Source organism: Oenanthe melanoleuca, chromosome 2, assembly GCF_029582105.1.
Source record: "Oenanthe melanoleuca isolate GR-GAL-2019-014 chromosome 2, OMel1.0, whole genome shotgun sequence".
NCBI lineage: Eukaryota > Metazoa > Chordata > Aves > Passeriformes > Muscicapidae > Oenanthe > Oenanthe melanoleuca.
This window is the reverse complement of record NC_079335.1, coordinates 106,630,282-106,657,341: the sequence shown is the minus strand read 5'-3', so window position 1 is coordinate 106,657,341 and position 27,060 is coordinate 106,630,282. Positions and strand designations below refer to the sequence as shown.

Sequence of the window (27,060 nt, the reverse complement as noted above, 5' to 3'; positions counted from 1 at the left end):
TGTTCTCATCCTGAACATATTTGCTGCCCATGCCCAAAAGAAAGCCACTAATAAGCCTGAGAAGGGCTAAAAGGAGCAGCTAGAAAAATGGAACAGGAAGAGCATTTTGAAATATCCAGTTCAGTATGCGGATGGAAGCAGAAGGATAAGGGAGATAACAACCTGTGCATTTTAGACAGCAATGACTCTTAACTTATTTTGTTTAGGGGTTATTTTCCTGTTACTGTCTTTTACAAAATGCTTGAATTGTGGCAGGAGATTTTAGAAAGACAGCATCAGGCACTGCAGATCTCACATACAGCAATATCTGCTTCTTAAATTTGGTCTCTGATTACCAAGGATTAATGATTATTGGCAGAACATATCAATATCTTACACTGTAGCCTCCTGCTGCATTTGCTCTCAGGAAAGTAGCTTACTTTCTACCACAATAGTCATCAGCTGCTTCCCTGCCCTTTACTTGCAGCAGGCTGTAAGTCTGGTCAAAGAACTGGCTCTAAACTGAGGGAATTTTTGATCACAGAAGTTCACAACCTGCTTTTTCATATCCTGCCCTTCTTATCCTGCCTGTCTTCTGCAGCACAACCTGTGATGTTGAGGTACCTGGAGATTTTCAATTAGTTTAGTTCCCAAAAACAGTGATTCCAGAAGTCCAAGTGCTGAATGTCCACCTACTTTTCAGGAAATTAATGTATGGCACTTTCCAGGATTTCTAAAGTTAAGCTCAGTGTTTTGGAGCCTGTCAAGTCCCCAAATCCTAGCCTTCTTTAATAAAACCACTTTGAATAACAGTCAGGTGATGCAATAAAAAAATGCACATTTTGCACACAGCAAAACTATGGCAGTCTGTCCTACTGTGAGCGTTACCTGCACATTCTGGGTTGTCTTCATTGAAATTGATTGCAAAGTCATGAGAGACCTACAGATAAATGGAAAGAAGACTGTTGTCAGAAAGATTATTCCAAGAAGACTTGTGATTAAACACTCTTGACATTTTTTCTGTGGTAAACCTGAGACCTTTCAAGCTTTCAGCAGTTAAGTGTGAAATACAGTCCCAGCCGGAGCTCCCTGCAGAACCAAAGTAGCAAAACTGGAACCAAACTCGTCAATAACAACAACAAAACAAAACAAAAAGCCAACCAACCAAAAAAAAAAAAAAAAACCAAAAAAAAAAAAACCAAAAAAACAAAAAAGGCATAAAGAAAACCCACCCAAATACATAAAAAATCATATAAACATGGTGTCAGGATTGGGCTATCAGATGAGGAATCTATTGCAGAGGTGATTTAAATGCCAGCTCTCCCAGCTCAGCATCTCAGACTGCAGGACAGGGGAGGCAGGTTGTGTACAGCAGTGACAGCAGAAAGTCAGCTCACTTCTGCATCCTGACCTCACTGTGTGAACAGCTCCTCATCTAAGGCCAAGGAGTGCTGGGAAAGTAATTCTCCAGAGAAATCAAGGCTCCACTGTGGAATAGTAGTGTAAGAAGTGTAAGGATTTTAACTCAGTTAAAAAGTTAGATTAGTCTGGGGGATAATAAATTTTAAAAAATCTTGAAGACTCTTGATTTTCCTCACAGGTAGTGAATATTCCAATCTCTCTCTCTCTCAATCTATCATTAATTCCTACAAATCTGTTTCTTAAAAAAGAATCACTGAGACTACAACAAAGTTGTTGTTTTCTAACAAAATGAAGTATTTTGTCTTCAGTGCCCTGTGAAAATAATACAAGACTTATGTATGCTTAAATAATGCTAGGCACTGTAAGTCTCCAGTTCCAGAATTCCTCTTTTAGGTTTATTCTTGCCTGCATTTTTCTTTTTCAGATTCTTTTTTACTTCTTTCTTTGATCTGAAAAGTCTCGATTCCTTTTAATCTCTTTGGCTCTGAAGCCCATCCTCTTAGTTGTGTTTGCCTTAATTTTTCTTGAATGAAAAACTCAGATTTTGTCTTGCAATGCATAATGTGTGAATGAATATATATATATTTGGCTTGCAAAAAGTGGCTGAGAGTTTAGCAGGTAATTTGCATAATTTAAAATTGAATGTAGGTGATCATCCCAGATTTAAGTAGGCATTTATATAACTGCAATTCTACATATTTAAAGTGTTATAGATCTCTGAAGGATCTTCAAAAGTGCCAACAGTCCTAGTGATAGGGAGAGCAGCCTCCTGTACAATGGAACCAGGATTATTTGCAGGAAGAGATTTATTTGCTGGATGTTGCTGTTTCATTTGCTAGTTTAGATGTCTTGACAGCAGGGTATGGAAATTGGTCTATGACTAAGGGACCCGTAGATCAAACATGTGGCTGCAGAGAAGCTTCTGTGAATGTGAAGTGGTAAAAGTTGGCCAATTACTGCCAAAGAGAAATTGAATTTCCCCATCATATGCTAGTCTTGCTTACCACAGAGATGCCTGCCACTACTGAGTTAAATAAAGCAGTATTTCTACCATGATGGGAAAGGACTGAAGCAAAACCTCCCAGAGAAGTCTGCAGCTGCCTCAGCCCAGCCAGGCACTGAGCATGCCTCCATCCAGCATGAGTCTGAGAGAGGGTTTCATTCAGTCTATCCTACCTGGCCATGGAAGATAATGCAGGAAGTCACTATTTATGTTCCTCACTGAGCAGCACAAAAGATCAGGGCTGCCAAAACACGTCAGAGGTGCTCCAGAGCCCTTCTGCCTGGCTGGTCTGCATGTCTCTCAGTGCACTTTGCCCAGCTGGTATCTGCCAGTCTCATGGCCAGCTGCAGGCCAAAGGTAATTGCATCTGTCAAGAACTGTTATGGGACTTTTCACTCATTGGTATTTTTTGTTTTTCACTAGCCTTTCTCTTTCCTTTAGGCTTTCTGTATTTTGCATTAACTGTGTTATGAAAGCAAGAAGGATGGCATTGCATGTTTATGTATTGCAGACTGATTCTTCCAACCCTGTTCTCTTCAGTGATTTTATTTCTTTATTCCAAATGCACTTGAAATTATACCTAAAGGAAAATACAAATCTTTTCAAAAGCTATGAATACAGTGTGGTGTGGATGCTTTTGTTGCCATGCCTCTTCCAGAATCACATAATGCAAACAATTTATCTGGTTCTGAGCTATGGCACTCAGGCTATTATTTAAGAAAAATGTAGACAACAGTTCAGACCAATAAGGAAAACCCAAGTCTAGTCAGTGTGCACAATGATGCAAAAAATAATAGTGTCTGAGCATTGGCTGCTATCCTCCTAAAGCAAATGGCCCTCATACATTGTCATCCTGATTCACAAAGAGCAGTTAAAATGCACCCTGAAGGCAGCATAGGAAACACAATGAATGTTTCCTATGCTCTCTGAGCAATATATCCCAATTTAAACAGGATTTAAGTATAATGTGAAGGAGAGAAGTTCTTTGAGCAGCTCATTGGTGGTTCACAAACAGGAAATCATCACCCAAGGCAAGCCAACAACAGATATTTTTTTAAGCAGAGCTTCTCCAATGCTCAGAACTCATCCCCCACTCTGTTAAGCAAAGCCAGCTGTGCTTCAACCTGCCCCTTTGCTGTCTTCCCTGTGGTGGCCAGAACTCCACACAGCATCCAAACCAACAGAGACTTCAGGCTTACACCATGTACTGAAGACCTTACTAAACTTGGGCTGCTACCTGATAGGACTACATGTAGAGCTCATCCATGGCAAAAGGTGGTTTGGATCACACATTCAATGCTTTTGCTTGCTAAGCAGTGTGCAAAGTGATGAGTTTCCCTCCTTTTTTTTTTTTTTAATTTATTTTTACCATTTTCTTCTTGAAATTAAACATGTAAGGGCTTTGTAACTGAAGGGCAAACCATGTTGATGACAGAGAACCAGAAGCTGGTATACTCAATGGAATCTTTCTGATATTGATTGACAGTCCCAGAACTGATAAACTGATGAGAAAAAGGAGGCAAAAGTTTGAACACCTAAGATGCTGATGACTGAGAAATTCTCAGGGGAAACAAGAAGATGCTTGGCTGTTCAGAAGCAGGCATGTTTATATTATTTACTAGGATGATGTGGATCAATCTAACAGTCAGGAAACCCTGGAATGGTCAAGTCACACAAATACAGAATGGCTGCTTTACATCAGTACCTGGCATAGAGAACCTTGCCCAGAGCAGCAGACCACAGTCTGTGTGGAAGTCAGCCTCACATTAAGGAATGTCACAGTCACAAAACCCTGAGTGTATCATGGACCCTGGACTAAGTTTCAAGTATGGAGCTGACCCTCTGCTCAGCCCTCCTTTCTTAACACTGATCCATAAATCAATCCCTGAAGGGGAAGGAGAGAGAAATGCTGGCATGCTGAGGTGATTACACAGGATCAGCCTGGTGTTACTTGGGCTGCTGCACAGAACTGCACTCCAAGCCTCTAGCTAAAGACATTTGGCTCTGAATTAATCTTTTCCCTCTGCAGGGCTCCAGTTACATTCTTTAGCAGATACCATCATGGATGTGGGATTATTAAACCACTGCTGTCCAGGAACTTCCTACACCAGAAGCATACTATTTCACAGGTAATTCCTTCAAGGTTTTTAACAAGCAAATTAACTAGCTCTACCATACATTATGATATAGATTACAGTGACAGCATTTCTGAGGAAATGACCATTAAATAAACAGTATGGAATATTTTTGCTAGGACAGGTAATATAAATGTTGGTTTTTTTACCAGTGTCCAATGCCTCCACTGTCTGTACATATACAATGACAAACACCTGCACTTTTCCATCAATATGATGGCACCCATGAGGCTCTTGGAAGAATCATAATGATACTTCCACATTCTTATGGCCACTTTTGTAAAAAAATCACATTGATTTAACATGGCAGGTAACTTATTTCCCTCAGATTGAAATGCAATGAAATTCATCCTCATAGCATGCATGGTCCTTGCTAAAATGTTTATAATTTAGGATGAAAGGAAAGGAAAATTTCCTAGTTGATGAGAATTTTTGAGATTTCTTGAAAAAATATTTTATTAATTCAGATAGAAACCTCAAATCACAAACAAAAATCCTACCTTAGAATCTGAAAAATAATAAATCCCCCAACACTGATAAAGCAAATTGCTGGAAGGCTTTTGAACTGTGCAAACACATCTTATTTAAGTTTCATTGAAACTTGTTATTCTAGTTTGGCCTACATATTTTTTAAAACCCCTTTAACTGAATTTCCATTTTTTAAAATAAGAAGCTATGGTTTTTATTTATTTTCAAATGCTGAACATGGATGCCTGAATTCTGAAAATTAGTAATCCTTTTTTCCCTCTCTCTAGATTGTTGAATTAATTTAAATTAACCACCATGTCCCAAATAGCTCCAGCTTTCCTCTATTGTGATGATACTAGGACTGTTTGACAAACAAACTGACAAATTCAGATGTTGAGGAATGCTTTCTTAATGATTTAAACAGAGATTGTAAAAAATCCATGAACAGTAGAGGCATACAAATGTAAATGCCAAAATGCACTATATTGGACACTTATCTGTGAATAAATTGAACACTATTAAGCCACTGCCAGTCAGGAAAGTAAATATGAAATGCCTGCATATTTTGCAAAAGCTTAAGACACAAATGAATTTCAAGTACTCTCGGTCAAAAGCTATTATTTTCAGAATGCTCATTAATCAAATAGTTTGGGAGCTGGACAGCTTCTGTTTCTTGCTAAGATACATTGCACACATTTCTGCTTGGCAAAGCTGGGCCATTTATTGTCTTTAAACCTCATTTTTGTGCATGCTGTCCAAATTTCATGTCTAAATGCAGCTTGCATGGATAAGGAGACTAATTCTGTTTTGTCCCTTGGTCTGTTACAGATCCTTTCTTTGCATTTATTTTCAGGTTTGCATATATTTTAGCCATCAATCTCCTGAAAAGTGCAGGAATCATAAAGACCACAGCACTTCTCAAGCCCCTCACCTGTCCAAAAAACCAGTGCAGGTTAGGGTTGTAAAGATGCTGCACTGTGTCTGTGTAACTGCAGTGAGTTTGTCTCCAGCACACATTCACACCAAAAGCAGAGAATGAAGCTTTCACTAAAAATACAGAAGCAACCAGGACTCTTAAAGCCAACTGCAAGTTGTTCAGTATCTACTCAGGTGTCAGCCTGCAATTCTCCTTTAGGAAACAAGCCTTCATTAATGACAATCCACCTGTGGTGGGGCTGGCACAATTTGAACTTGCTTTTCATTTTAACAGTAAGTTTTGTGCTGCTAAGGGGTTTTTCAGCTCCTTTGAGTCCTGCCTGCTAAGAAGTCAGTCTGTGTGGTTTGCTGCCTTTCCTCCTCTTCACTGTGACCTTTCACAGCCCTGTCTGAGTCCCTATTATCTACCACCTCTTCACTTTATATCAGACTTCTCAGGTGCTTCCTTTCATTGCAAAAGAAAAATCCCAAAAATCATTCTGCAAGTTTTGCAGGATAGAAACTCACAAGGGAAATATTTCTCTCCCAGGTTTACCTAGATCAAGGAGCAGGGTGATGTCAGATCTTGGTGGCAGAAGATCATATTGTCAAATATTAGATGAAAGATCCCTAGACTGATGAGGAATGATATATATGGCATGTCTTGCTTCCTTCACTCCCACAGATTCCTTATGCCACTAAGAAACTGCTGGTTTTTTTACTAATGGCTGAATTGTGTCATTTGGAGCTGAAATGAGGGAAAATAAAGTCAACACAACATAGCAGTGTGCTCTTGAAATGGAAATTCTGTAGAAAACATAAATAAAAACAAGATTTAAAGGGATACACCATCAAGAGATTTATGAAGAGCCTGCAGAGATAGACACTGACATAGTTGAGGAAGGAAGCTATGTTGCTTAGGTTGTATGGGGGCTCCATGGTTACTTAGGAACCCTTGGCAGTGGGAGTGATTTCTTCCATAGCCCTAGCAATTTGTAATTTATGGAAGGAAATAAAAGACCAGATGCTGGAGTGCAGAGACCAACATGTTATGAGCAGGTTAGATCATTAGGACTGGAGGCTTGAAAACAGATACTCTAAATTAATGGGAAGCTGATTTATCCATATGATGGGGTCAGAACTTAGAAGTTCTCACAATGACTCAACCTAAATTTGAAGATGGAAATTGTTGCAGTAATGACACTGCTCTCCTATAGTAAAACAAATGTATGGTATGTATGACTTGTAGTAGCTGTGACTGAAAACATGAAGAGATCATTTGAATAGCATGAGATCTGCACTGCTGCTGTGGTGTCTAGAGTGTTACCATATTTTTGCAGCAGGAAATAAGAGGTTAAGGAAGAAACTTGGGAGCACTTTTTTTCTACAGTCTCTATTACTTTTAATTTTATCTGTTTCTTCTCCGTTTCCTATGCATCTTTGCTATGTTCCATATCAAACACTAATCACTGTCAGCTTTGAATTAACTTTATACCAATATAGACCAAATTACTAAAGGGTTTTCAGGTTTATTGGTCTTGACTGAATAATGCATCATGATGAAGCTGACTCTTCAATCTTAAAGGACGTATCTTTCAATTCAGAAAAGCAGGAAAAGCCAAGCAGGGACTCAAAAGTACTGATATAGTTTATTTTAAGAAGTCAGATGCTTTTATGGACTGTGCAGAGTATTACAGCGAGGGACTGAACAATAGCACATTTGACTGTTAACTCCTCATGCAGTTCCACTGGATGTGCCCATGACAGACACCAAGCTGGTTATTTGTCCTCATCTGTTGCACAGAAGAGTTTGTCTCCTGAAAGTGGTTCTTGCCTTCTTCAAAGTCTTATTTTGTTTGTGAGCTGATGTCATGTCATCTTGTCTTTGTCACTTTCTGTCACAAGTTTCCATAGCAGAGATTAAAGATGTTGTTCTGGCCTTCACCTGCATTGCCATTTACTTTGGGACTTGTTTTATTTAGTCACACATATGTAATCCACAGGAAAGCAGCCCCATCTTCTGAAGTTTACCCTTACTTTTCCTGAACTTTTAAAAAATCTGAAGGCCTGGAGTCACATTCTTTCTCTTGCTTTGAGAAGTTAGCAACAGACTGTTCAGGAGAGCTCATGCTACAGGACAAGACTCTTCATTCATGCATGGACTACTATGTTCAATGCAAGCCTCTGAGTTTCTTAAGGGTATTTGTCAGGAAATTATCCAAACACTAATTCTGCCAAAGCAAAAAATCAAGTGGTGTTGGTAATTGCAGGACTATCTGGTTACATACTTTCTGGCAAGACATCTGTTTTCCAGCTAGCACCTGAAATGTGCTCTCACAATCAGGTGGAAAGGATGACACTGGAGTCTAATAAAGCTGGTATGTTGCTAATAGGCTCATGGGATCTGAAGCATCAGTGCTACCAGCTGATTACTTTAGCTTTGTGCTGGGATCTTTATTATACATCTGTCACCAGGAAACCACTGCAAAGACTTCAGCTGACACAGCAACACCTTCCTACAAGCAGCCCTTAGATAAGGATGGCTCTCTGTGAATGGAAAAGTTTTAAGTTTTCCCCCATGCACTGGTGGCCACTGGCAGATGATGGAACAACTGGGCCCTGACACCACCTTAAATAGCTGCAGATGGAACAAACATAGAAACATACAACAGACACAGATGTCCTGAGCTCATAATGCCACGTTAAAGTGTATATCAAAGCTCTGGAAGCTGTCTCTGACTTTGGAAAGCATTAATGCTGGTGTTGCCCTTGAGGAACAAAGCAAGGCAAAACACCTTGCTAGGCACAGACAAGCTTAGAAAGCAATGTTGTTAAAACATACATTAACTTACCTTAGACATCTGTTTGCAAGACATGTATAACATTTGCTGTACATCACTACTGTTATTCTTCTGCAGGTGTCAGACCTACAAGCTGTGAGGAACACACTGCATCTTTTTTCATCTGCTGCTTCATGCCTTACAATGCTGAATGCACACAGTTCCTCTCAGAAATTCTTACCTGGCTAGTGTTCACCTCACTACCTCAGCCACAACCCAGAGCAGGGCACACAGGGATACTGGATGAAGTCTGCAGATCACTCTCTTTTATTTATTTATTTTTTTGTTTATTAATACCACTTCTCTGTAGCACGGCTACTTGCTCTTGTATTTCTCTTCCTGTTATTGACCATGCCCACCATCACACAGAAATTTGCCACAGAGCAAAATTCTTCTCAAGTCTTTATTTTCAGGAAGATGTTTGACAAGAGATGTTCAAAACATCATTTCTCCTCTTGGCATCCACTAACAAAGCTTTGCCAATACCATAAAATATTTTGGATGTCATCAAAGAATTATTTTAAGTCTAGCCCTGCCTGATTTCTGGTTTCAGTGAGGTATTACTGGGTCAGAAAGACATATGGAAGAAAACAAGCAGAGGAGCCATTCCTGTTTGCCATTGCTCTGCCTTTCACCATTCCTCCCTTATTTTTGTGCCTCATAATTCAAGGAAGTTAGAAAATTACACTTAGGCACCTACTTTATATTCTGGGGGTATTCTTGCTCCAAATCCAAAGGCTGGGAACATTTTGTCACTGGAAAAGAATGAAAAAATATAAGAGTACCCATAGAGAAATAGTATTACAATAAACATTTATTCCTCTGTATGCATTCATGAGAAATGCAAAGCAGCACAACAGCACAGAAAAGACTTTTAAGTCAAGTGAGGGCAGACTGGAAGGGTATTGGATTAGAAGTAGGGTTGTCCACTGAACAGATTGGGGAGTGTTTTGGAAAATTTTTCAGGTGAGCTCCTGGTATTTTTGGGCAGTTAAAATCACTTGGAGGATACTGAGAAATCAGGATGTCCTGTATTTCCCCACCAATGCAATAACAAGTCTATATTACCCACTCTTCTGCATTACCTGGCTGAAACAAGAGAGTTTGTTGACTGAACAGCCTGTAACAACATTTATTTCATAGAACTATGGATGTGCTCCATCACCTCAGAAAATGGGTCTGGAGAAGATATGACTCAGATTAAAAGCATTTACAAATTTGGGTTCTTACAGTTGTCCAGTTGCTCAAAAGACACTTCCTAAAATATCCAGAAGGGGCAATTTCATGCTCCCAAACCTGCAGGTTCTGTAAAGCTTCCCACCCATTTCTTTAGCAGTTCTTCTAAAACATGAGATTATTTTAATTAGGCATAGATTGACTGATAACCTGCCAAAATGCCTTGGCATGGTCATTTTGCTTTCAGACACTACAGTGAGGTTATTCTACCCCAGTTAGATCTGAAAGAGAAAAAATACCTGATTCACAGAACCTGGAAACTTCAAGGCTGTTAATACCCTTTCCCAAATGCAATAATGTCTCACACAGCCCACATGCTGTCAAGCTGCCTCTTCCCAGATGGCAAAGTGGAAAACAACAAGCTGCAAGGAATGTCTTGTCCCTGAGTCAGCAAAGCACTTGATCATACACTTGAGGTTAACAATTCACTCAAACATATGCTTAATTCCAGACATATCCTGAAGTCTCACTGATGTCACTGAACTGTACTCCAGTCCTCTGATGAATCAGTCTACATTTATCCTAGTCGACTTACAGGATTTCACAGCCCTTGGAAAAGTTGAATTTCAACTACCATGATTGGAACTTTTGAAAATTCCCAGGAGAGGTCAGTAGCTTCAATATTTTTGGTGCAGTTCAAGAGATGCCTGCTCCAAGTATTGACTGAATAATTCACATCCCAGACATGCTCCAAAAAGATAATAGCACCCATTTAAGCTGCTTGGTTCTTTTGTCTGGCATAGACTGTTAAAGGCACCATGATATTTTTGATACAACCTAAAGAAAAACTGAATGGCTTAAAAGAAAGCAGAACTGTGTCCTCTCTGCTGCATAAATCTTGGGAGCACAGTTCTGTGTGCCATATGTTACACCATGTGACAACTGATCTTGGAAAGGAAGACTAACATCATTTGCATGGTAATGAAACATTTTTTTTCCCAAGAGATGTCAGAAATGAAGTAGCTGCTGACATTCAATGCTAACCACCTGCTGATAGCATTCTCTTTGATTAAACACTTCTGGAAGTGGGAAAGCCCTTACAAATGGATGCAGAGAATTCAGGAGCACACTTTGAGGGAAAAAAATAAGAAACAATTAGAAAAGAATCAGAGAGGGGGGAAAAAATCTTGTTTTACATCCATGATTAAACACGGCTGGATTAGAAAATCAAACTCTTGGGAGTGGAAGTTAATTGATTTGGGGCAAGAACAAAGAAAGACTAAAAAAGAATTTTACTTAGAATTTTTTTTAGGTAGAAGACAAGTGTCTAAGTTCAATGTTGGCAGCAGTTATACAACTGAGAGATGCCTGAACTCATCCAGTGCCTGAATTCTACTGCAATGTTTCTGGAGTGTAAACAAGTGTAGGCACTCTTGTATCTGCAGCTCCATCTTCTGCTCTGCAGCAATTCAGAGACAGCAATAAGCCATACCTCCAGCAGCCTGGATTCTCCTTCTGGTGGCGAGACTCCCACATTCCCAGTCACACAGTGGCACAGCCCCCACTGCCATTCTGCACCCAGAATACCTTACCTCCACAGTCAGGACACTTGTCTTGATGTTTGAACCTCCCACATCTCCCTTCTGAGCAAGTGCAACCATTACATTGTGAAAGAGGAAAGCAGGATCATGTACCCCTCAGGATGGGTCTCCATATGGCTGCTTTTTAGAGGGAAGTACATGAAGTCTAGAAAGGAGGGGTGTCCTGGGTCTTCTGTGCTTAGTACTTTCTCTTGTCTCAGACAGAATAGTTCCACACTCTCACTAGGTAGCTCACCAGAATTTAGGTCCATACTTCTGGTCATCTGATTCAAGCTGCTGGGACCAAGAAATTAACTCATGTGCTATTTGAACTTGATTTTTGAGGTAAGAAGGGAACATTTTGACACTCATGATATCCCTTGCATAAAAAAAGATCATCATATTATCCCCTGACCACACCTCAAAAATTGCAGCTTATAGCTTTCAGAATAAAAATAAAATTTAAATGTATGGAATACTTTTCCTTCTATCACACAAAACACAGTGTTTAGCTAATATAGAGGTCTCATTCTTTAGTAAGTGAGTAGTTTAATGGCTTAATGCTGTTTTACAATATAAGTCCCTCTATCTTCCCATCCACCCCTCACTTTTTCAAATGAGAAACCAACCCAACAGCTGAGCCTGCTGCTTATTTTGCTCATCCTGCACTACTGAGACACAGCAGGGAAAAAGTGACCCAGAAGGGCAGACAAGAACTCTCTCACTTCTAGGATAATCCTTTATGGTACAGAGGTGTGAGAGAGCTGCTCTAAAAGACCCAGGGCTATCATGGCAGCATGCAGAAGAAAGCAGAGCAGCTTCCCAGCTTCTGGAAGCTATGTCAAGGGTTAGGCCATCCAGGGACTTAAATTACAGTCAGAAAATGAAAAGAAGGTTTTCTCCTGCCTCAGGCCTGAATCACATGCATCAGAGACTGTTTCCTAGCCTGGCATTTCAGTAGGAAAGGGATCTGCTCCAATGACTTTGTAATTTAAACTCACTCAAAAGAAGAGAAGTGAGAACCAGTTTTCTCTTTCCTAGTAGTACTTACCCAGACATTTAGGTGGTGTTTATAGCAGGCAATAGGCCTGTGACCCTGGCTGAAGCAATGGGACATGGCCACAGACATGGGCACTGTCATGTCCTTGGCCTCAGGCAGCCTCAGGACCTTTGACTTGTTTTGTTTAAAGCTGGCCAGAGTGTCCTTGGCACACAAAAGGAAACTGCCTGCACTGTCCTGCTGGAGGCAGGTTGATAAAGGGAAAGGACGGGAGAGAAACATGCAGCTGGAAAAACAAGCTGCTTCCATAGAACCTGAAACTTCCAGAATCAAGTAAGATAAAGAGGAATGTGACTTGGCAGAATGTTTACAAAATTACTCTGTCATGTCTACTTCACCTTTTTTATTTTCTTTGTCTTACACAGGTTCCCTTGAAAATTTAAATGAGGCATAACTTTCAAAAAGCTGAAGTTCTGGACATGAAGATCAAAAAAGCAAAAGCATCAGACTCTGAATTCGATACCTGGTTATTTAAGGACCATGACTAGTCATGCAAGCATAGATGTTTATGGCTTCTGGTACTTTTACAGTCAAACATGCATATATTACTGAAAGATACCCAAGACTGAGCAGATCTGTGTTATACCCTGAAAGAAAAATCAGGGAGAGGGTTCAGGTTCAGTGTTCATATTGATAAATGTAAATAAATGCACACAGAAATTAATTGTCAGGGCTCCAAGACTGCAGTCTTCTGAACAGAAGTACAAACACTTAGAAAAAGTTTGTCAGTAACCTCAACTATAACACATAGCAGAAAATAATGTCTGAAGATATCCCAGCTAGTCCTTTTGGGATTGCTCAGTTTTAAACACCCATCCTTCAAGCCATCTAGTGGAAACAGAGCAAGAGCAATGACAAATCAAAACACTAACAGGGGCAGAGAGAAGAGAGATTTCAGTGAGCTGTACTGCACCTGCAGGAAAAGAGATGAATAGAGGTAATAATACAGTTTTGCAAATTGGTAAAAGTGATACAGATAATGATCCTGTTTTCTCTTTCACTAGGAAGCCTAGTGCTACTGGAAGGAAAGAAATATGCTTATTATAGAGAGACAAAATAGAGAACATTTCAAAATCTTGTCTCATTAACCACTGGTGCCCTCTGACATGTAGTATCATTGAAACCAGGATATTACATTTATTCTGAAAAGGATTTGCTATTCCTATTAATGAGATGGAGAAAACTCTTCCAGTAGGTAAAATTAATTAGTCAGACATTAAAGACATTTTGCAACCTCCTCAGAAGACTCAGGGACAGACAGTGCTTGAGCTATTCAGCAGTGCAGCAATACCTGTACTCAAAAAGGTTGCCAGGACTATGCTCTCTGAAAGCCAGCTGCTTTTAAGGATCGAAATTCAGAATCTGGGTTCTTAATTGTATGGGGAAGAAAGACCTAAGCCATTCTATATTAATTCTGAATTTATTAATTCTGAAAGATTCACTCCTAGCTAGCCACTTCACAATGTGTTCGGGGCTAATTTTACTGGTTCCCATGAAAGCCCTTTGGTATGTAGGTACAGCTGTGCTTAAGTTCATTCTGCTGAATGAATGCTACTTAGCTGACCTTGGAGACCATCAGCATGAAAACCTGCTCACTTATGCTAGAACAACACGGTAGCACGAACAGCACCAATGGTGCAGCGAATGGTGGGATGGAAAAATCATGGAGTGAGGAGAGAGAAACACTAAGAGCTTACTTTTAGCTGCAAATGCCTAATAATCTTAAATTTACAGCTTGCAAGGAGAATACCAGACTAGAATCCCTGGATATTACGCTGTCACTTGTAATTTTGGTCTTAGGTCAGAGCAGAACTACCAGGGAGATATTTTAAAAGTACTGGATGCTGCAAAATCAATTATTATGCTTTTCATTTTCAATTCCAGTCTTAAAAGAATAAACTGTGCATCTGCTCTGCTTGACATACTTTTCTCATTATGAAATCAGATCATTTTCCTCTGTTAGAAAGAAATTTGAAATCGACAAAATTAAAAAGGGAGGTGTGTGTTACACATGTAATTGAAAAAGGTGTGAATGTGAGGAGGGAAAGAAGGAAGGGAAGAGGAAAGGAGGGAACAGAGAGGAAAAGGTAAAGGAAAAGATAGAAGAGAAAACAGAAAATGCCACAAACAAAATAGAGCTATCTCTAAACTCAATTAAAATTGTAATCTTTCATGTTCAGGGAGTGAACTGGAAGACTATGAGCTGAATTGTTTCTTTTCTAAAGCATATGAATGAATCATGTTTCTGAGTATATTATTTAGTACTTATCTGAGAAGGGCTTGATGCCAGTAAATCCTGAATCATAACAGCTTACAGGGATTAACAGCAGTTCCAAAGAAAATACAGAAATCATTTGAAATATTTAAACATTTTCAGCTCCCTCTTTGCAAGCAGAGCTAGGCAAATAAAGGATGTGATCTGGCATGGGGGTTGGAACTAGATGATCCTAGAGGTCCCTTGCAACCCAAGCCATTCTATGATTCTAAGATCAAAGAGAGCTCAATAAAATTATTTCAGTGGAAGGGTCCAGAGCCCATCCATTTCACCACTTGCAGTCTTGCACAGGCACCTGTGCTCTCCAGGATCAGAGCCAGGCTGTGGTCCAGCTCTCAGCCTGCCCCAGTCAGAGTCAGAAAGACCACAAGAGTTCAGCAGTGTCAGTGTTTTCACCCACTGCTTGTATTCTTCCCCAAGGGATTGCTACTCTGTCACACATATTCACTGTGTGGTTATGTCTGGTTCCATACAACCACATCCCTGGTTTTGGCCAGGTTACTGTGTGTTTCATCAAACCTGCTCTGTGCCTAACACAGCTTGGCATTCAGTCCATAGTGCACAGTGATTTCTAGTGGAGCAGCAAGGATGATTATCATACATCTTGGTCAGAAAAGGGATCAGAGAGCATGTGAATCAATGACAACTGCAACAGCACATTGTCTGGGCTGTCACAGGGATGCTACATCATTGGGTGCAAAATCCTGACATTAAAATTCACTCACTATCTTTAATTACAGGTCTCAGGCACCTTAGGGGAACTGGAATCTGCTGAATACTGAGAAATAAATACTGTGACATAATTGTGTTTCAAAAATATGAAGCAATGCCTGTCTCACCTGAAGGAGAAATAGTTAATGAAGCAGGAGAATACAAATTCCCTGAAGCTAACACCAAAACGCATCAACTCAGGAAATAACTAACAAAGCCAAATCCAGGTACACTGGATTTAAACTTCCCCTTGTTAACATTAAAAGAATTATGAAAGAAGCTCTGCAGGTGAAAATATCAAGCAAATTCAGAAATTTCTAGGCTAGGGAATACACACAGAAAAAAAGAAAGTCATTAGAGCTTGAGGGAGGAGTAGGTTAAGCAAAAGGAAAAGGCAGTGAGATCTATCACTGGCTAGAAGGATAGTCTAATAAAATAACATACTCTGGAAGGTGAGACAAAATGCCAAGCTTCCCTGCAAGATAACAAATAAATTGCAATGACCTGATTTATGCCTACATGAATGACCCAATTCAGTAAAATGCATCTTGAAAAAGAAATGAGACTCCACAACTGGGAATAATCTAGGGAAGGAGATGCTGCAAGAGGCTAAACCGAGTTGTCTTTAACTTCTCAAACCAGGCAGTTTGCAGACAGTTGCATTTTAAGGGATTGACATATGTCTCTGTACCCTCCAAAACCCTAACTCTATATATAGTGATTTGGTTCTGAGGGATTGTATATAGAAAACTGTACCATCACTGAAAGGGTAATTCTCACACAAACTGTAATCTCAGATGTTTAAAACCTGAAGGCAACACTGCAGGCAGGAGGCTGAATTCCTCAGGTAAGGAGCAGGTTGTGAAGAGCCCCAGACTGAACAGTGATGGGGTCCTGCCCTCCTGAACCACGGGGGTGGCTGACAGTGTGTGCTGCACTAGGCAACCACAAGGACAAGAGCTTTGCCACCACATAGACACAACATTCTGTCCTTTTTTACAAATTACATTGAAAAGGGCTGGTAAGAGATCTTGCTCTGTGACAATTTCATTTTAGAAAATATCTGTCCATAAGGGGTGTGCTGGGAAAAGGTGGTAACAGGACTGCATTGGCATGTATATACAGAGAGTTGCTGGGAGAGGAATTTCTCATCAAATGCTCTCAGGATACAAATGAACTTTCTAGGATGAGCAGGATGAAACCTTTATAGAGATGATACAGTGGCTTAATGTGATCAAATGAGCTGCTGATGTAATTTTACCAAAAACTGGAATGTCATTAAGTAAAAATGAAGAACACTAATAAAATACATTAGAGCAATACCATGATTGAAGTGTACTGGTGACTACATATTCAGCTAGGCATCACTGAATATGCAGGAGGAAATGGGCTACTATCTTTTGTTCATCTGATAATTTGGAATCTCTGACCAAGGTCAATTTCACATAATTTGGAGGTGATACTAAGAGAGTAAATGCAACCTAATTCACAAGAATTGCCTAGCTTTAACTGAGAGCAATTGGACATGTAATCCTGTTAAGGTCAGCTCAGGCATGGTGTTCATTTACCCCACAGATGGGTTTCCAAATGTGATTAATTTGCTTCTCAGCCATACCCTAATATAATGGAGTGGATGACTAAACTAGTTACATCCTTAACAATGCAAGGAGGAAAGTCACACTTCTGAACTTGTGGAAATGATTGCATTGACTAAAGGTGCACTAGATCAGTATCAAATATCAGTGGTGAAAAGGACAACAGAAATTGCTCCTTTACTTATGCATATTTGCTTATTATTTACACAGATATCTAGTTTCTACAGCAGTAGGTGGAATGCAATTTTTTTGCAGGGCTTTATATCTCACACTGTTTTCTTCAGAAAGGACTTTTGACAGAGAAATCCCTACAGTAACAGTTTTCAGTTGTAGAAAAGTGTCAAGTACTGCGCTGACCAATGTTCTTCGGAGCAGATTTCAAACTGAGTTGAGAAATAGTAAAGACCACACAGAAAAGAATGTGGAAGGCTCAGATTTTGAAGCTTCTACCAGCTGACACAATGAAGCAGAGGTCTGAAAAGCATTTGGAGGAAACTGCAGCTAAGCAGTTTCTTAATTAAAAAAACTTCAAAGGGACTGCTCGTGTCTGGTGCACTGGCACAGGAACTGAGTTCCTGGAAGAAAAGGCACAAAGAAGACACAAACATGAAAACTTGGCTAGGAAAAAGGCAGAGCTGTAAGAACTGACAGGATCTGCCCAGATAAAGGGCCTGCATGTATAAATGTACGTGCATGTGTTTAAATACATGAACACACACACATCTGTATGTCTGTGCATTTGCAAAAGAAGCCAGCATGAAGTCATCTTCCCAATACAGTTGGGGTATGAGACTAATTCTCCTGTACTGATTCTTGGGATAAAAAGTGGTGATTGTAGCAATCCTTGTGTGCCAGCAGTCGACAAGTGACAGGTTCTGCAAGGTCAGATACTGAATATATGTTTCTATTCATTCTGTAATTGTGTCAGTCTAGGTCCTCAGCTGTTAAATCCAAGGATTTTCACTCCAGTTTGAAAATGGAAACTATTAGTGATTCCTTTTTGCCAGTGCAGTTCTAGACCTGGGTTATCCAAACACTTAAGATTATGTCTACCCACGCCTGAGCTTGTTGACAAACATAAGCTACAAGTTTTTCTGTACACGTTACTGTTTCTCCATTTTTCTTTTTTTGTATGTCTATGCAAATTTTGTCCTATTAAAGCACTAAATAAAAAGATCCATGTCTTTTCCCTGAAGATTTTTAACTTGTTTAGATATGCTAATCAGCTGTTTTTGCTAAACAGCCTCCAGAAAGGTTGTTTCTGTAATTAAAGTGATAAAGAGAGATGCTTAATAATTAAGCATATTTTTATTTATTGATCTGCATGAGTAGATAAAATTTTAACATCTACAGTTCTATGTAGGGAGTTCATGAAATATTTAATGTCACAGTAATTCTAGGCATCATTCTTTTGCCTCAGTTTTAATGAGCTACTATTATACTACTATCATAATCAGAGCAAGTTTCTGTTTTTCTCTTTGTATATGACAGAATTCCTTCAAGGTATTTAAGAAAGATCCTTCCTGAGTCTTCATCCACAAACCCAGACAGAGCTTCAGGATGAAGTGACCAGTTAAGTGATTCTTGGGAATAAGGTTCTGATTACTAAAGCTAGGTGTAAACTCTGGGATCTCTGTCTCCTTAAAGCCTTCATTGAAACCACAGTGTTTAAGTATGGACTGATACTTGCATTTGGGACTAACTGCTGATGTATATATGGCTTACATGCACTGTATTACACATCCCTTGTTCTCCTTCTCCTCCCTAACTGCCCTCTGCTGGTACCTCAGGAAAGGAATTTCTGGGACAGCTGGAACTCCTCTTATATTTTATTATTATTTTTTCACTTCTTAGATCTGCACCAAAAGCAACATGCTGGGCTGGGAACCCTGGTCCTTTTACTTTCTCCTTTAATTTTTTTCCTTCTAAATTTTGAAGTGCAGTTTACAGGGAAGGAAGGGCTTGTATACAGCTTTCAATCACAGTGAACATATTTGCTCAGACCTAAAACATGAAAAAGAAACCATAAAGAGCAATTTTTGCATTTACTGAGCAGCTGCTGCAATTCATTGTTTGTAGAAGGTAATGATGCATCTTGGGCTGACTTCAGGAGTTTCATGTCTCCTGTGGAATGTGGCCTGGTATCTAAATTTTCATTCTAAAATATTTTGTAGAGCTCTACACATAAATAATTTCTGCCCTTTGCAGGAACAATGTACTCTTTGCTCATTAATGGCCTTTGGGGTGCTGCTAGTCAAGTATGTTTTACATGAGCAGTTTATTTGTTAACATGATCTCAGTGTGAATGTCACATTCAAGGAGCTACTGGAGGATTTAGAGTTAAGGAGACTATTTGCCTAAATGAAAAGAAAATACTAGTGTCAGGAAAGAGAGTTTATCTTCTGTGTGTTTCAAGGGCTCTTGAAACTGAAGAAAAATCTGCAGTATCTTTAAGAAAAGTAGATAAATAAACAGAGAGATTTAAAATAATTAAGAATGAAGACTATTTTGATACAGATTTTGAATAAAACGAAGATCAATTCAATAGGATTTTACAAAACTATGTGGTCAAAGACATGGAATCATGCACTCAGGGCCTAGATAAGAATGGGGATGGCCCATCAGGAATGGGAGGTTCCACATATATCCAATGCAGAAAATGCTTTTCCATTTGATAATGCAGTAAAAGCACTTGATAAAGTACATCTAACCTTGTCTTTTTCAATGAATGAGTATTGATTTGCCCACATAAAAACTGATTCTCCTACTTATTTGTTAACTCTTTTTATTAATCCAATGAAGAACTCTGAATGTATGCACAAACATAAAACAGAAAAAAAAAATAAAATCAATCAGGTAAATGGGAGGCATTGGACATTTGTGTGTGGGGCAAGCAATTAATAATAAAGTTCAAATTCAGTAAAACTCTTAATTCCATTTTAGTGCCATCTATACTTTGCATAACACCTCAGGATTTGCTTAAATCAGACTAAATTCAATGGGATTAGATAATAAGCTCTAGTGTCTTGCTGATTCAGAACAGAAGTTTTAATGCAAAGATAAATATTTAATGTAATTTAATGAGATTCTTAATAAGCACAAGCAAAAGAAAAACTATTAACTGCAGAAATCAGATTTCAAAGTGAGGAGCAGATTTGCAAGACCTGCCATGGGTTTCCTCCACAAATAACACCATTAAAACCTGCAATCATGTAAGATCATTTAGGAAGTATTTCAGCCTTCAGCTTTGTGTACAAGTAAAACATTTATCCTCACAAACAAGCTATTTACAGTCCCATTCCAGCCCATTTTTCCTTTGATAGAAACAGCAATCACTGCAGAATGAAAGATGAGCTGCACTCATGGCTACTTGCTTGTATTCCAGCACCAGTAAAACAAACCATAAAGATCAAAGCACTAGCCATTTTAATAAACTGTGTGCACTGTTGTTATTGTGACTTATGGCTTTGCTCTGCACAGAGGGAAGATGTAAACAGCACAAAAGAGAAATCAATATTTTTACTGAATGGCTCTAAATATTGCACATACATAAGTATATTTAATACCTCTATGTTATATGCATACCTATATATTAAGATACACATGAGTGGAACTCTAGTTTTATACACAAAGAGGTAGTTCAGGTTCTGACTTAAAGGTCCTGACATTATGCTGGGACAAAAGGGGAAAGCAAATGTTCCCTGATTCCCCAGTTTAGCCATAAACTTCTCTGGCTTCCAAAATGGTGTTGCTGTTTTTCCATGCCAAGCAGGGTGCAGTTTTATAATACAAACTGAAAAGCTTTGGGGAAGAGCTGCCAAGACAGAACAAGACACATTCAAAATTGTTATACCACTTAAGAGAGCTTCATGGCTTTTATAAGATTTTAGTCATAGATTCTTTATTTCAACTGTTGAATGAGTTTGCCTTTCCTCATATCTGGGTTTTCAAGCAGCAAAAACACCTGCCACCTACCCTTTGAAAACAGCATTTTCTTGAAGGGGTCTCCAAAACAAATGGGTGGCCAAACCATTGTTCAACCAGAGTTATTGAAGGTTAGAAGCCCTAAGCCAGCACAGAGAGTTGGGTTTAACCCATCTGCCTTAAGTAAACTTGCTAATTCATTGTGCAAAACATGGAGAGGGAATACACACATATATAGTAGTGATCAACTGCTTTTTCAGGATCCTGGCTAGGCTGGTATTGCTGGTCATCAGAAACCATTTTATTTGACTTCTGGTACAGAGAACTCAGGTAAAAAAATTAAACATGAAATTATACAGAAGCAGGTCTTTTAATATTAAGCACTTCAGTGCACAATGATTTTTCATCATTTTCACCTGTTTCTCTATGCTAAAAAAGGTGGAGTAGACCTGCACAATTTCAAGGTAAAATTATACCAGTGATGTAACTCTGAATATAAAAGAAAGCTTCTGAAAATATTTAAAAAGAAATATGTATTTCTCACTTATTACTTCATGAGGTTTATGAATAATTTTTTAAAATAAACTCTTCTCAACAAAACTGTGCTTATTTTTAAGTTTTTAATGTGTTTTCCCCTGTCCAGTATTTCTAACTACATTTTAGAACCTAATTTCTTAAAACTAATGAATATTTTTCCTTCCTTTATGATCCACTGCTGCTGTTGCTTAGCCACTGATTATATCACCTACATACTCTATCTTCTCTCTTATGAAAAATGTTGTTATAGCCTGAAACAATTCCACCATGTAGATAAAGTATTAAGCATTTTGTGCAGGTGAATAGCTCTTCCATTTCCCTTATCCTTATCAGACTGGCCTATTCCTACAGGACTGCAGCAATTCTACAATCAGGATAATAATCAGTGTCTCTCTCATTCTCTGAATATTGCTGATAAAAGAATTAATCTTATTCTTTCACACTTAACTATGCAAAATGGCACTACTCCTTTAACTGTTTCAGGAATCTCTGAACCCTGTGGATAAAAGTGATTTTGGATGAGCAGGGTTTATTTCACTCTATCCTCTAGGGGTGTGAGGCAACAACTAATTTGGAGCATTAATTACTAACAGATGCATGATGTTAGGCTGACATGGACAGAAACCTAGATTATGAAAAGATTTGGCTTGATTGATCAAACTAGATACAGTTTGTAAAAGAAAATTTTGCATTTTGAGTGTAGTCTCTCTATGTATTACTTGCCAATCAAATTTCCTCACAAAATACAAATGAAAGAAGTATTTTAATTAATAACCATATGGGGTCTTTTTTTACAATTTAAAAAAGCAGCCTGCTTATAAAAGTAGCAAAAGTAGAATTCTACAGCTCTGCAACTGGAATGCAAAAATTGTTGCAAATAACAGATTTTACTTTACTCATCTATTCTTTCATTTGATCCAAATACATTCATCCTGAGACTGACTTAAAACCACTCTCTTTTCCTTGGTTTGGACTGAAATCAGCCAGTTTTGCCTGTTTGAGGTAATTCATGGGTACAAACTATAAAACTTCACATAAGAGCACTGCCACTGTGTGATCTCATATTCTAATCTTAGTAAACACATGCCCCCAAGCAAATGATGACACTATGGCTCTAAACAGCCCTTAGGTTCAGCAAGTCTAATTTTTTTTACCTCTGAATTGTCTTAATCTGGAAAGAGATGTCCTGCTCCATTATCTGAAGCACAACTGGACTCACTGGAGCACTTACGGATCTGTGCCACATTTCAGATTTTTACTGAATTTGCATTTTTTTAAGTGTATATACAGAAGATTTGCTTTGTAGGTTATATTTGTTCAGACATACAAAGGCTGCAACTCAACACAAAAAAGAGCTATACAGGACCTGTAGATAGTTTTGTGTGAAGGTTTGCTCCTAATTTCTTTCCTTCTTTTGAAAAACTTTAACTTCTCTTTTCCAATTTACTGGATTCAAAATGTGCAAGTATAAAGAAAAGGTCCTCACCTGACATTTTCATCAGAAAGCACTGACCATGTTGAATTGACTTGTCCATGGGAATATATTCATAAGTGTCCCAACTTGGGAACATGTTCAGCTCAAAGACATGTCCAAAAGGTGACATCTTCATGGCAAAGCAACTGGCTTTTGTTCAGCCCTAGCTCATAGACCCTCAGTTGTGCTGATTAGCATCAATAGGCATTTTATGCAGCACAATAGAACAGAATGATGCTGATGATTTCATTTTAAAAAAACTGGTGGTTTTTTTTTTGGTTTTTTTTTTTTTTTTTACTGATTGAAATATACTTATTGTGAGGAAAATCCTGATTTGGAGTTAATATTTCTGTATAGAAGGGACTGTGTCACTTAGCTATTTAATTTTCTAAAAAAATACAACTTAAATGATAAAATCTAAAACTCTGTGTGCATAAACCAGCCCTTTTTAACTCCTTTTCCTATTTTTTGAAGTTTATTAGTAGTCTGAATTATTGCTAGCAATTATTAAATTACTGCATAATCACTGGGGAATTCTCAGCTCACTTACAATAAAATATTAATTTTCTCAGACTCATTGACTAAATCTTACCATTAAAGTCTTACAGAACTCATATCAGAACTGCATTTTTGTCATTCTTTGAGAAGACATTTCATTACCATGCAAATGGAAGTGCCTCTGAGCAGGCTAGGTGGTATATGCAACATGTAACATGCAAACCATAGTCTGAAGTCACACCACAATTTATACAGAAAGTTTAATTCAAATTTGACTGGAAATACCATTGTTTTCTTGAGATGTGGTACTTACATATGGTAAAGTGGTGGGTGGGTATGATAATATGTGCAAATATTAGAAAAAACATCTGTGTAACATACAGTGTCTCACCACCAGAGAAAGAACATTTAAAGGAAATGCACTTGGTAATTAAATTAATAGTGGGCAATTAATTTGATAGAAGCAGGCAGCTTGTTTGAAAGCAACAGAAGTACATAATGTAATCAAAGCATATTTGGTCCAATTCCTTGCATTTGTTTGTTTATTTAAAGGCATGTTGTGTACACACACTACCTTTCAGCATTTATTTTAGATTAGAGTGCAGTGTTCAACAGACCAGGAGAACACTGAAAAAGACACGGGTTTACTTCTAAAAATAGACATCCTCAATAAGCAATTTAGGCAATTGCAAATTCAGTTTCAAAGACAATGTCTCAGGAACACTCTCCAGTAGAACAGGACACAGACTCCCAAGAGTATCAGAAGGGATCTGCCAGCACCTGCAAAACTGGCTCCAAGTTGTTAATCCTGAACACACAAACACACGAAAAATCCACTCTAACAATCTTAACATGTGAACACAGACCTGAAATTTAACACACAAATCAACCCAACAGCCAGGAACTGTGACTTTCTTTGTCATGAACCTGGTCTAAGCCCAGTGTCACTCCCAAAGGCAGGTCAAGGTGGTGCACTGATAATAATGACGTGCAGTCATTCCTCCTAAGTGCCTGAACACGGATCCTCTGCAGCCAGCCACAGGCAGCCAGTAATTTCACACTGTGACAACACTTTCTAGAGACAGCTCTGTAATCAAACATGGTTATTTACCTGTCATAGTCTTGGCAGATCTCCCCAACAGCTACCAAAGCTTTCAGGTACTCGTTGGGCTGATAGGGGTGGATGTAGTGCAGGGAGCAGCTGTTCCTCGGGTCACCATTGGATGCAGTGAAATCTATAGCTACCTGGGAAAGAGGAGAAGTCACTGTGCTGCACAGCCACACACCTACACCAGCTATGCATCCTCACCAGAAATAATCTGCTGCAGCAAAGAGACAGCAGCCTCCCAGCAAAGGCCATTTTAATCAAATTGGAATTAGGTAAATATATGTAGGAGCAAATGACAGTTTATAAAATAAGAGATAATAAAACTAGAATGGCATAATTAGGTGAAAAATTACCTGCATTGCTATTCTATGGGGAAAAGTATGTTCTAATACAAATGAATCAAATTAACTATCTCTAGGTTCTCATATTTAATGAAATTATTCTACCTCAGATGATGTTCAGGACAGAAAAACTTTGCAGAAAAAATGTCCGTAGAGAGTTCCAAGTCCTACTAAAACTGTAAATTAGAACTCCAATTAGGGACATTTCTTAGCTATTTTAATCCATACTGTGGCTCTAATTGTAGACATTGCTTGTCTGGTATTTTTTCTCTTCAAAACATGTAAGCATTAAATAATTAAACCTCCCAATTTCACAGTTGATAGCAAACTTAAACATGAGATGCAGGGTAAAAATAAAGCTTGAATCCTGCAAAGATTTTTTGCTGTTATTTTTGAAAAGCCTTAGAGAAGATTGTGGGAAATAGTCAATGCAAAATCAAGTATTAATGAATAATCTTAAAATTAATTTCTCCCTTTAAAAATGCTCTTTCTATTTCTCACTTAAGGTAGGAATCTTCCTTTGTTATGGATCAGAAAGTCCTCTGCTGAATTTGTGATGCTGCTTTATAGGAATTCCTAAAAGGAGCAACAAGAATCCCAAGGGTCTTACAGAGGGAACAAAGCCATTTATAAAATGTCCTTGTGTCCAATAACTGATTTCTCTAAAAAAACCCATTACACCTGAATATTCAATAGACAAATGCTGCAAGTTCAGATTTCAGTTTTACAGTGTAGCTGAAAGGTAAGAAAGGGTCTTGCTAAAGGCTGCAAAAAGAACTCTGAAGGCACATTTTGCAAATGTTCAGCTTCCCCAGCTGCAGCCTCTGTTGGCACAGGGAGCACTGTGCAGCTTCAAAAGGAAAATGAAACATGACATTTTCGTGCTGCCTTAAAAAAAAAATTACACAGCCCTTCTGAAAACTAATTTCTGTTGCTAAAAAGTAAAAGGGAAATATCATACTGGGTCAACCCAATGTGGCTTTCCTCTGCTGGTTCTGGTTTTCCACCTCTATCTCTTAGCTGAAGAAACTAGCCTCTAGTAGACTTGGAAATCCCTTCTTTGCCTTGATCATCTCTGCACCCCTGGCACTTCACCACATCCAGTCAGGAGACAGAGGAGCTTTTTGGCAAATAAGAGTAATCTTTCACCTCTGCTTCCTACTCACTGTTCAGCACTGAGTTTGTTTTCCATACAGACCTTTTTCCAAAAATGGTATCTGGATTTAACTTGAATAAATCAATGGAGAACCTCTCATGACTTCACTTGTAAGGGCACATAACTGAGGAACACTACACATATTGAACTGAAGGAGAAAACAACACTAGTGGTTTGTGAAACAGAAGATAAGTCTATGGATGATTGTATGGACTAGCTTAGTTTTGGGAAAATTATTTGTAAAAAAATCTTTTTCAAGGTATGCATATTTTCTTAAAAATAAGTATATTTTCCCTGATATTAATTCAACCATAATTTGATTACAGAAGGCAAAAATGCTACTGTATGATAGGGAAACAAAGGGGCTTCCTCTAAAATTGTAAGTGCATTTACTGATAATCTCAAAACACTAGAACACATTAACAAGACTTCAGTGACACATCAAACAGAACTGGACAAGTCTTCCTTTATGGCTAACTTCTTTGGAAATGGAATCAAGAATGCAGAGTAGGAATAAGGAGTGCATTTTATGAGCTTGGAAAAATGCCTGTGGCTAGTGTTTAGGAAAGCAAGAAAAAAACTTCCTGGAACAAGCTTCCTTTTGGAAACAATCCTTGCAGTAGAGGTCTGCTGATAAGTAAAAAAATATCCTAATTTTCTATGATGAAAAATTTATGAATATTTGTACTGGGATGCAGTGTGCTTGAATTTGATCCAAATCTCTGTTTGACTCCCACAGGGAGGACTTGTAAGAAAGATGACCACTGTAAATTGCCACCATTCCAAAATAACAGTGCAGAGCTCTGCTCCTTTAGCACTACCCAACAAGACCAAGTTCTTGTGCACATGCATTGGACAAGGAT

The 27,060-nt window shown here is 38.6% G+C and overlaps 1 protein-coding gene across 4 annotated transcripts in view; it reads right to left on the bottom strand.

Moving 5' to 3' along the window:
- Window positions 1-27,060, bottom strand: part of CPNE4 (copine 4) — a 214,149-nt gene that overhangs the window by 12,716 nt on the left and 174,373 nt on the right. For all 4 annotated transcript variants that reach the window (XM_056485293.1, XM_056485294.1, XM_056485295.1 and 1 more), the window contains 3 exons: window positions 24,704-24,837; window positions 9,463-9,517; window positions 868-919 (listed from right to left, as the gene is read on the bottom strand). In XM_056485293.1, the coding sequence (XP_056341268.1) occupies window positions 868-919; window positions 9,463-9,517; window positions 24,704-24,837 (241 nt within the window). The remainder of the gene's footprint in view (window positions 1-867; window positions 920-9,462; window positions 9,518-24,703; window positions 24,838-27,060) is intronic.